This window comes from Cataglyphis hispanica, chromosome 11, assembly GCF_021464435.1.
Source record: "Cataglyphis hispanica isolate Lineage 1 chromosome 11, ULB_Chis1_1.0, whole genome shotgun sequence".
NCBI classification, from domain to species: Eukaryota; Metazoa; Arthropoda; class Insecta; order Hymenoptera; family Formicidae; genus Cataglyphis; species Cataglyphis hispanica.
In genome coordinates this window covers 2433416-2446200 of record NC_065964.1, presented here as the reverse complement: position 1 = coordinate 2446200, position 12785 = coordinate 2433416, and the positions used below count along the sequence as shown (strand labels likewise).

The following is a 12785-nucleotide window of genomic DNA, read 5'->3' as shown; positions in this document are numbered from 1 at the left end:
AGCGGTACGCCGCGGGCGCTGGAGCGATCAGCCTTCCGTACTTAATTACATGCTTCTAGACCAAGAGAATGGTAGGAATATTTTTTTTCCCCATCACACACCGGGCGTCATCGTTAACTCATTTTTTCAGGTTCGGGTAGTTTTCTGAGCTCACTCTCGGGTCCCTTCCGGTCGTCCTAACGTAAGACGTGGCGAGGCCAAGAGCGAGTTTTTCGGGCGAGGGAAACGAATGGGCGGGAGGGGAGGGGGAAGAAGATCTCCCGAAGTCCATTAACATTCGGCGCGGCAAATTACAAGCCGAGACACTAATGGACCCGACACGGGTGGTTGGGGCGGTCCATCCGAGCATTGATGGTGGGTGGTGATGCTGACTGGTGGTGATCTCTTGGTGCCGAGAGAAGAATTGTATCCTTCCTCTGTCTCCGTCTGTCTCTATCCCGTAGGCCGAGGACCAGATGAGCTTTCACGTCATACCACCGTCATTCCACCGAGGAGGACTTGAGCCGAAGGGGAGAGGGGGGGAGGGAGGGCGTTCGGTCTTATTCGGGACTCGCCTCATTCGCCGTGAACTGTTTCGTAATCTGTCATAGATTTTTTGTTGCTCGCGCTACAAAAGGAATTTTGTTATTTCCAAGGACCGTTTTCATTGATCGCAATCATTCCTATTCGCGTATTCGATGCAAGCTATTTTTATGCTAGATTTTATATTAATTTAATGTAAAACTTTAATTCTTTCAATTTAATTTTTTTATTTTTTATTATTTATTATTTAATTTTATCTCCTTTAATGTATTTTTACTTTATATGTTTTATATTAAACCTTTTTTTAAAAAGGTATAATAACAACATACATAAAATATAATAAATATATTATTGAAATTGTGTAGCAGAATAAAAGAAAGAAAGAAGATAAGGAAAGAGATAAATAAACGCTTTGCTGACCGATTGTAAAATCTGCATTAATCTATTAATTTGAAATGTCATGAATGAAGAGAATAATTCCCATAAAGTTATATTTTTTTCTTCTTTCTCTCTCTCTCTCTCTCTCTCTCAATCTTGCATTTTAAATTGATATATATCAATTTTTGTTTTATTATTAATTTTTTTATTGCCTTGTTTGCCATTTTATTTATTTTAAATTTTAAATCTATTAGCAGGAAAAAAATTACGAATATTTCATGGCGAAGAGGAAGTACTCGCGCGCGAAAACTAAATACATTAATTGTTAATTGTCAAACGCTCTGATAGAAATTGATTTCACTTTCGTACGTAATGTGAACGAAATATAAGTTAGAAACGAGAAAGATTAGTGGCCAATGAAATATGAGGCTCGTTTTTACCTGGCCTCTCGGGTTCGCTACGTTAGGATCGTAAGATCAATAGGAGATTCTAACCCGTTATTATTAATTAGAAAGTTTTCTTCTTCAGGAAATATAAATTACACCAAACTCGATATTATATGAAGTTTATTTCTCTCGTTTATAATTCAAAAATTTAATTAGGACTTCATTATTTATTAAAAGTTTTATCTTTTTCATGCATTTTTTATGACACAATTTTTTTTACAAATTAATTTAAAAAACTTTATATTATTATGTCATATTTTCGCGAATATGGCATATTAGTTTTGTGAAATGATTTCATCTTGATACATAAATGATACCATTTTTGCGGATCCTTTGACTAATCATTTTGGGATCGCGATTTTTAATGACATTTAGATGGGGGGTATTATATCTTTTTTTTTCACTTTTAAAAATTATCTCGGTTAGCGAAACATTGATACACGGATCGGATACCTCCATCGTCGTTATATGTGTTGTAAGTTATTTTTTTTGCGCTCCGAGCGGCGATCACGTGTAGCGACATTGAGTGATCGATCATTCGCCGGCGAAAAATCGCTCGCGATACATAAAACGATCCGCGATCGCGGCGTGTCCGCTTTTCGACGAGTGCAATTGCTCGTGTTGATGGTGGCCGGAAAAAGCGGCGGCCGCCGATCTCTCTTGCAAAAAAATCGGCCGATCTTGGTCCGGTCGAGTCATTTATGCGACCGACGAAGCGTGTTGCCCACCAATAACAGCTGTCTTTACCCCTTTTTCTCTCTCTCTCTCTCTCTCTCTCTCGTTCGTCTCGTCTCTTCCTTCCTCCCAGTTTCCTCTCCGCTTCATTCGTTCGTCGAAGTAATTCGAACTCGTGCCGAAAGAAACTTGGGGATTTATCGCAGCCGAATGCCTTCACCTTCGAAGAGTCGTCAGTTCCGGTTTCCAAATCCGCTAGATTCGATCGATATATAAGCGATCCTCGTCTCTCGCGATCAATTTATAGTGATTATCTTACGCAATTATAGCGACTGTCTCTCAACATTCGGGAACCGTTTGTCCGGGCGATATAAAATTTATTACATTATCGAGGAAATAAATTTTTCTCATACAAAAGAAGCCCACAAAGGAAAGTTTCATAATAAAAAAATATAGCTTTGTCTTGACAGATGTTTAATTTCAGATTTAATTATCGAGGTTAAAGGGACACTAAGGTTAAATGGAATATATTTACATTATTATAAAACACAAATATTGAGAATAATCAACACTTTTATATAAATCTATAATTTTCTACAAAAATAATAATATTAAAAATTGAAAATTGATCCAAAAATTGAAAGCTGAAAATTAATACAAAATAAAAAAAAAAAAAATTTAATTAAAGAAACGACACTGCCAATTCCATTAGCATATTTAACTTAGTAGTTCTTTTAATTAAAATTTTTTTATTTTATATTAATTTTTGCAATTTTTTTTTGATAAATTTCTAATTTTTAATTTTTATTATTATTACTATTATTGACAGAATATCTCTAAAGAAATTTGGCGCGAAATATTATCGTGCCTCTCGATAGTGCTGACAAAATAATAATTAACGATGCGTCCTCTCACCAAATCTCGTTATGAAAACATCGACACCTCGATCCTCATTCCTTTGCAGCAATTATCCTCTTGAGCGGCGACGGCTCATATTTCTCGACATCCGGAAATCATCCATCTCGACGAGAGGAAAGTACAGCGTACGGTATACTTTTAATGATGTTGATTTCTCATAGAAAATATTGCCGTGAAGTAATACTTGATTCTTTTACACATTAATGTTCCACGCCGTGCGATCTAAATCTTAAAAAAAGACTTGTACAATTTTTCACAAATTTATATTATATATATGTATATATATATATATATATACATATATGGACATTTTTTCGCAACTATCTTGTCGGCAATTTACATTTTGGATCTATAATTATTTGGCAAAATTGCTTATATTTTTGTGTACAATGTCCAGATGATATTGAATGCAAGCGTGAAATTGGTCGAACTCGTCGTTCGAAAATTTATGGTGCCGATATGCGATCACATGGGGAGAGAAAAGGGGTGCCTCCTCCCCCCTCCTCGATGCGAGTTCGCTTTGCTCACGCTTGACTTTCCGTGCCGTCTGCGGGTTATTACCGGCTAAGTGGACGATTCGTAATGACACCGGAGGCTGCCATTTTAGTGCTAAGTGCCGCGCATTATCGGCGGGGGATGACGGTAGTGGCTTTTATATATTTCTTTTTGCCCTCTTCCCCTCTCTCTCTCTCTCTCTCTCTTCTTTTCTCCTTCGTAAAAATTGCGCCGCGAATATTTTTAGAGGAAAAAAGTCGCGCTCCCCGTAACGTGTGGCGATCTCGCGTGTGTCAATGTTGACAGCAATGACATTTGTATCCTTTGATTAAAATTACGAGTATGACGTGCGCATCGCACGAAAGTTGTGTATTTTTAGAGAGAGAGAGAGAGAGAGAGAGAGAGATTCAAATTTATAGAATTATATTTGATATCTCAATGCTTTTCTCTAATTTTTTTAACATCATTTATGGCAAAAATGAAATTTTTGATAAAGATACTTTTAAGGCCAACAAATATGTTTTTTTTTTTTAATCATTAATCTTGGAGTCGACATTCTGGAAGTTTTGCTTAAGAAACGCCTAATTTCTTAAATAATATATATTGAAAGGAAAAAAATTGTCTCTACAAAATGTTTATATATTATACTCACGCGGATATAATTAATAAATGATTGATCGAAACTTTGAATATCACACCGTCTCATTTGTAAACACTCTGTATTCGTATTTACTTTATGCATCGTGCGATATGACGACACTTGACATTCTGTCGCGAAGGTTCGTTTATTTGTTTGTTTATCTTTTACAACATGTGCGGCTCACTCAAGTTCGATATATTTGTATTACAAATTGCTTCTCTAATGTAATATATTTTATTGAACAGTCTTTTTCTATCTCGAAAGTTTATTATATAACATTTGTCTTCTGACATGAGTGACTCACTCTTCTTCTGTATATTATTATTATTTTATTAGTTATACATAATATTATATCATTTATTTTTAAATATTAAATAATAAATACCGTATTTAAATTAATAATAAGTATTATATATTAATAATAATATATATAAATAATATAAATAATATAATAAAAATAATATAATAAATAATATGAATAATATAATAATAAAATAAATAATATAAATAATGTAATAATAAATAATACATAATTCTTAAATTAATTAAAATATTAAGAAAGAGATTAAAAGGTATAATAGTTTGTACGATAAGCTATTATATTCTTTTTTTATATTTTATTTTATTATTTATTTGAAGAATATTTAAAATGTAGATTTTTGAAGGAAATTTTTAAAATTAGTTAATTTAAATATTAAGAAATGAGATTTATAAAGATAAAAATATTTTTCTTAAACTTTGAAAGCTTAAGGATGTATGTGACATATATCGAAATACTAACAAAAGTATTAAAATTTCATAGATTGTTCTACTATTTCTTCTGAATATTTGTGCAAAAACTAAGCACAATTCTCTTAATGGTTTGACAATTATTTAAATTTAAAGTAATTAAAAAAAATATAATTAAATTATAATAAATTAGAATAATTAAAAAAAAAATTACTATTGATTCTTATGAAAAATCGTCTATTGTAGAACTTATTGACAAATTTGACAAAGAAAAAATATTACTAATGAAATAAAAATTTTCACATATATTAAGGAAATTCTAAATAAATATTTGCGCAAAACTTGATTTAGATCCACTAATTCGTTTAAAAGTTATTCACTAAAAATTGTAAAAAAATATTATCTGTCTCTTTTTCTCTTTCTGCAAATTAATTAGTTTTTCATTGTTTTTTTGCAGTTAATTTCAGAGGATATTCACGATCAAAAGTTTTTGCCATAAATTAGGAAAAATATTAATTACAACTATATTCTTTTACGAATACGTCAAAATCCATATTATTTTGTGATACTTTAATCTTTTTCATAACCCGAATTTATTTTTTTAATTTTTCAAACAGTATAAACATAAGAAACATGTTTTCTTTTTAATTTTGACAATTTTTTGCTACTATTGTACATCCAGAACATCCTTAAAATCCCAAAATCCTAGAAATATTAAATTAAAATCGTTAATATAAGGATACCATAAATCTGACGAATAATTTTGAAGTATAATATTTAAAAAGTTTCCTTAAAAAGGAAGAATTATATTTTTTTGCTGTATACAATCTAAAGAGAGACTCGGCTATAGCTTCTGCTAATTTATCGTGTGAACGAATTAAGAACTTTGCGGACTAGGAAGAGACCACGGAAATTAGCATGGAACCAGTAGAACTTTGCACTCCCACGTTCTCGATCACACAATGTACGATCATTTCAATAATCTTTATTATGCGAAACGAGGCTAAAATTGATGCAAGATACTCTCGCTTCCGTTAGACGCGTCGAAATTGCCAAACAGAATTTGAGTTTTTGTCAATGCTAAGGTAATATTTATTTGCAGGCATACAAAAGAAAAAATATTAAAATTAAGATTAATTAGAATAAAATTAAAGTAAAGACTATCCCTTTTAATAATTTCATTTTTCTCCACCATTGTTGACCGAGCTCTATGTTTTCTCCTTCAATTAGACTGCATCTCAATTTTATATTATGTTTGCGGACAATATGAGGCATATTCGAGAGATTCTATAGGCTTGTTTGAGTTATTACTTAGCATTGTTAGAGTTATCTAGTAAAGGTCCGAAAAAATGGAGTGCTCAATAAAACACGTTATAATTAATGTGATAATTAATAGCTATATTCTCACGTATTATCAAGTTCACAATACACACACAAATATCAGACTTTTTTTATTATCCTAAATTATTATATCAATCACGTCACGTTATTAATAAGCAAATATACTTGATAGACATTATGTCATAAATGTGTCACGTCATGTGTCACGTCATGTGTCAAAAAAAAAAAAAAATGAACAAATATAAAAATATTTTTTACCTTTCTTAACGAATACCATTTTTATTTTTTATGATATGACGTAAATATATTATACATTTTATTTTAATTTTTTATTTAAGTTCTAAACCATTCGTCACGTATCATCGCGCATGCGTGCAACGCATAATATTTCCTGTCTTATCAAATCGCGTTCTCTCGAAGCGCGCTGGCGCTTAAATAATTACGTAATTGATGGTTGTCGCAATTAGTGTAGCCAGTCGCTTTCATAATCGCATTCATAAACGAGAGACTGAACCCAAGACTTTACTCAGGATTATGACTTTTACAGTAGCCGGTTTAACGCAGTCGTAAAATAGAAAAAAAACGGATCTTTAAATTATTGGATTAATAAAATGCTCGCCGCTCCCCTTGAGATCATCGTATCATTGCGTATCAGGAGCAACGTAAAACTGATAATTTGCATAACACGAATCTGGCAGATCCCGCATGGCTTAGTGATAAGGGAGAAGGTATCGTCCGGTGAATCTATTCTCGATCGTTTACGCTTATCTATGCATTTGCAGGAAGAATGTCTATCTGCGTATTTACAAGATTATCTTAAGAAGGGATGTACGTGTGTTGCAACATTTGTATCGATAATTACAATCTCGTTTACGCGACGTTGCCGATCGGCTTATCGCGTTAGATACGCGGTAGCAAGACATCGCGTTAATGACATTCTTATGCGTTTTTGAAGGAGACGTTCATTCGTAATGAGCATATCGTGTACCAAGTTTGAACGACAAACTAGTACGTATTTTTTGTCATTTATTCTGTAATTTATTTAAAAAGTTGCAAATTTTTTTTAAGACATTTTTTAAAATAGATTAATTAAAATATTAAGAAATAAGATTTATAAAGGAAAAAGTTTGCAAAAGATGTAATAGTTTGTATGACAAACTATTATATTTTTATAATTTATTAAAAATATTTAAAATTATATAAAAATATATAAAATATATAAAAATTGCAAATTTGAAGAAATTTCAAAGTAAATTAATTAAAATATTAAGAAATAAGATTTATAAAGGAAAAAGTTTGTAAAGATGTAATAGTTTGTATGATCAAACTATTATATTTTTTATAATTTATTAAAAATATTTAAAATTATATAAAAATATATAAAATATATAAAAATTGCAAATTTGAAGAAATTTCAAAGTAAATTAACTAAAATATTAAGAAATAAAATTTATAAAGATATTTTATAAAAATATTTTATTTATTACTTACTTTGAAGGTTTAAAGTCTTAAAATTTTAAAAATATTAAAATTAATAAGGATATTATATGAATCTAATAAATAATATTAAAGGGATTTTGGAACATAGATAAAATTAATTTTTAGAGAAATTAATTATTAAATTTAGATTTAAATAAAAAATATTATTTTATAAAATAACATTTATTTTATATAATTATTATATCAAATATATAATATAGAATTAAATTAAATAAATTATATAATATAAATTGAATTAAAATGAATGAGTTAATTATTAAAATGCAAATAAAATGTTTTAATTAACAATCAAATCTTATGTTATTTTATTTTATATTTTCACATGTGTTGCATATTATTTTATTAAACGCAGTATCCCCGGATTTTCCATTAATATTACGGTGTCACAAAGTTTCCGCGATCCCACGTTCTTATGAAATAATCCTACGTTTCAAAAGAGGGTATTCAGTGTATCATGCATGAAAAGACGTCGATTTATTATCTCTGACATAAGTTCATTTGTATTATCGGTAGTCGCGCGTAGTTCGAGGGCGGATATAATCGCGGGTGGAAATAAATAAATCCAAACGATGCGGCCCTGACCGGTAGCCGAGAAGAAATTCACTGCTGAGTAAGTAATGGCCGTGGAATCGTCGCTTCCGTTTATAGAGATATGCCGGCTGTCTAAGCGATCGCGCGCGCATGGAAAGCGGCGAGAGAAGCGAAGTCGAGGATCAGAAGCGAAGCAGCTGCGGGGACAATGTACCTTCCTATATGTTAGTGCCAGGAATACTGTGAGTCGCTAAAAAAATTAATTTATCGAATCAAGTTTTCGCAAATAAATATATTAAATTGAATTAAGAATTTAGAGAATTTCAATCAATGTTTCCAATATATAAATATATCATTTATGAAACTTTCAAAGTCTTAAAACCTTAAAAATATTAAATTAAAATAATTAATAAAGGAATATTTTATATAAATATAACAAGAAATTTTTAAAACATAAATAAAATATTTCTTTTAGAGAAATTAATTATTATAAGTTTAGATTTAAGTAAAATAAAATATTATTTTAATTATTATATTAATATAAATTATATTACTATAATTAATTTCTCTAAAAAATATTTATATTTTAAAAATAAAATAAAAATAAAAATTAAAATAAAAATAAAATTAAAATTAAAATAAAAATAAAAATTTTAAAAATATAATATATTTATATTTTAAAAATTTCTTTACTTGTTAGATTTATATAAAATATTCCTTTATTAATTATTTTAATTTAATATTTTTAAGACTTTAAACCTTGAAAGTTTCATAAATGAAAGATTTATATATTGGAAACTTTGATTGAAATTCTCTAAATTCTTAATTCAATTTAATATATTTATTTGCGAAAACTTGATTCTACAAATTAATTTTCCCAACTAATAAAAATTCTACTATTTTACAAAGTACATAATAATATTTCCGAAGTAAACGAGTTCAAAAGCACGCTTTAAACTCGAAAGCAGCGAGTGAACTCGTTTCATAATCACGATGCAATTTGTCTTGTGCCATAAGAGGAGATAACGAAGATCCTTTCAAGGATTTTAACGAAGGATACTGCGGCGAGATCGACGTAAAGGACGCGCAGTTGAGAAAAGTCTTTATGGTCGGCCATAAAAAAAAAAACCATATAGGAAAGACAACAAGTTACCTTAAGGGTACTAGTTCCCCCTAGGCTTCTTCGCATATCGATGGGACTTCCATGTAAAAGCCATGATCGATCGCAACTCGCAATATATGAAGTGCCCCTCGTCCGGCGATCATTAGGGCCCGTTAGAACATCGCCTTTTTTTCGTTTCGAAAGTCGAGACACAACGAAGGGAATATAATTTCCTTATTGAGAAACCGCGGTGGTCGTTGAAACGATATTCGTGCATCTCCTTTGTCACTTGGTAAGGATTCTATGAGGTTTTTTTTAATAGCCATTGATTTTATTTGAAATAAAATTATATCTTTTTGTAGAGAAATTAATTATTATAAATTCAAATTTAAATGAACATGATATTATTTTGATTATAATATTAACATAAGTTAAAATAAAATAAATGAGTTAATTATTATTAAAATAAAATTGAATTGAATATTTTAATTAAGTTAAAAATGAAAGTTGTAGATACGAAAAATTCGCTAAATTTACAGAAGGCAAGAATAAAAGTCTTGATTTTAAGACAGAGAGAGAGAGAGAGAGAGAAGCTATGATGAATGGATGTATCTCACCTCACGAAAGGACTTTGTTTCCTTGTCCTGGAAGGACAAGCGAGCTCCCTTTTCTCATGCCGTGAATTCACGCGATGAAATGAATTTCGCAGAGATTCTAAAAGATGCAGCGCGCAAACTCTATAAGTATTTACGGTGAATCTAATGATACGTGTAACGCTTGCTCGGGCTTTTCATCTTTCATCATTCGTGCAAGTCTCGACCGCAATACGAGAGATCGTACTTTTCGCGAGAACGCATTATGATTCTCCTCGGAACCGCCCATGTCAGTCAATTGAGAGGCTGCCTTCCTTCTTCTTCCTCCTCTTTATTCTGTTTATTTATATAGAATGTAAGAGCGAGATGTAATGATGTTAATGAAGGAACTTGCATTTTTTTAGTTTTTCTAAAAGCATTTTTCAGCCATTCAAAATTATGATTCTGAAATTATTTACACTTTTTGCTGAGGTCAAATTTAATTATATTTATAAATAGCTAATTATATATAATTTTAAATATATTTATAAATAGCTAATTATATATTATTTTATACATTATTTTTATATTATTTTATTTTTAAAATTAATAAGGACAAAATTAATAACTATTATAATAAATATTATAATAATAAACAAATATTATAATAATAAATAAATATAATAAATATTATAATAAAAGTAATAAATCTATAAATTGATGCAAATTTATTTTATTAAAACATATTCTTAATCTTTAAATGTAATATTTAAAAATTGGAAAACATTTTTATATAAAAAAATATAAATTATAAAAATTAATATCAAATATTTTTATATTATTTTATTTTTAAAATTAATAAGGACAAAATTAATAACTATTATAATAAATATTATAATAAAAGTAATAAATCTATAAATTGATGCAAATTTATTTTATTAAAACATATTCTTAATCTTTAAATGTAATATTTAAAAATTGGAAAAACATTTTTATATAAAAAAATATAAATTATAAAAATTAATATCAAATATTTTTATATTATTTTATTTTTAAAATTAATAAGGACAAAATTAATAACTATTATAATAAATATTATAATAAAAGTAATAAATCTATAAATTGATGCAAATTTATTTTATTAAAACATATTCGATCTTTAAATGTAATATTTAAAAATTGGAAAAACATTTTTATATAAAAAAAATATAAATTATAAAAATTAATATCAAATTTCTCAGATTCTGAGGAGCAGAAAATATTAATTCTCTTCGTATTAGAATATATATATATATATATATATATATATATATATATATATATATATATATATATACTTATATAAAATTATATATTATAATATACATAAAATAAATATATATAATAAAAATATATAAATATAAATTTTAATATACATAATATATAAAATATATATCGACTGTGTGAGATCGTTGCTTGAATTGAGACGATTTTAAATTCTGTTTCAGTTGCACGTCGAAATACGTGGGGGAATACTGTCAACACTTGAATCCATGCTACACGGGATCGCGCTGTCAAAACGGGGGTTCGTGCAGGGTGCGCGAGAGCATCAGGGGTGGCACGCCATCCTTCGCGTGTTCCTGTCCCGTGGGCTTTACCGCCAGCCTGTGCGAAATTCCTATAGAAAATGCCTGCGACTCCTCGCCCTGCCTCAACGGCGCCACGTGCAACCTCAAGTCGTTGCACGAGTACGTGTGCACGTGCAGCACCGGATATACAGGTGAGTGAATGATTTTTCTTGTAAAATAAAAGAGAAATAATTCTTCTACTTCCTTAGAATAAAATGATAAATATTTCGTCCCCTCTATTACTGTCACTAGAATACTAGAGAATAACTTTTGATTATTTGGAGAATTAACACTTGCGTGTGTATTGCGAATGATTGGATCGATAAGACGATCAAGATCAACTCTTAATAATGGCTGTCAAAGGTGCGAATGGAAAACTATGCGGATCCTTAAGCGGGCACACAATTGCGTAAGCTTGACAATGAATAGGTTGCGCATTAATCATCGAATACTTAAATATGCTTATCGATTGGCGTGGGTTGAATAGCAAGGTTAATAGATAGACGGGACGATAAAACGCCTTGCAATTTACCTCCCTCTTCAATTCGCATTGTGTCGCACCTCGTAAAGAAATGGCGAGACCGAGCTGTAACTGTAAATTTGCATTTGCTCGCGCCTATGAACAGATATTATGCGTCCGTGTTATTTTTTTCATACGATAACGCAGGATAATCGATTGTATACAGGGTGCGGGAAAAATGCTCTGTGACTCTAAAATATCTGAGTATTTTTTCCGCACCCTGTATATTTATTTCAATATCAAATCGCGGAAGTCAATCCACGCTGAGCTCTCTACGACTGCATCTTTTCTCGCGCTAGAGTACCAAAGCACGTGCTCGACAAATAAATCTGGAAACACTTTTAAAAGGACTTTTAAAAGAAAAGGAGAGAGAGAGAGAGAGAGAGAGAGAGAGAGAGAGAGGAGGAGGAGGAAGGAAAGGCAGGTGTGTACCCGTAGGATAATTGGCGGAGAATGCGGTATTTCTCCGCGGCGGTATCTTTGGACGAGCGGTGCTCAGTTTCCTGCACGTTCAGTAAATTCTTTGTAACCCATAAAGCGTTCATGAACCATTGAAATTAGCGTAGTGAAATTAGTAGACTCGGAAAAAAATTTCCAAATTGTTCACAGCACTCTTGCCGAGATCAAATTTAACGCGACATTTATAAATAGCTAGCTATATATTATTTTTAAAATTAATGGAGGACAGAATTGAGGAAATTGCGAATAAATTTGTAAAATAAATTTTATTAATTTTCTTATAAGAAAATTTATTTTATTGAAGCATATTCGATTTTTAAATGTATTATATTTTATGGAAAAATATTTGT

The 12785-nt window shown here is 30.0% G+C and overlaps 1 protein-coding gene across 1 annotated transcript in view; it reads left to right on the top strand.

Annotated features, from left to right (window-relative positions):
* Window positions 1-12785, top strand: part of LOC126852713 (neurogenic locus Notch protein) — a 259129-nt gene that overhangs the window by 85741 nt on the left and 160603 nt on the right. Inside the window, exon 3 of the mRNA XM_050597774.1 lies at window positions 11337-11608. Within this exon, the coding sequence (XP_050453731.1) occupies window positions 11337-11608 (272 nt within the window). The remainder of the gene's footprint in view (window positions 1-11336; window positions 11609-12785) is intronic.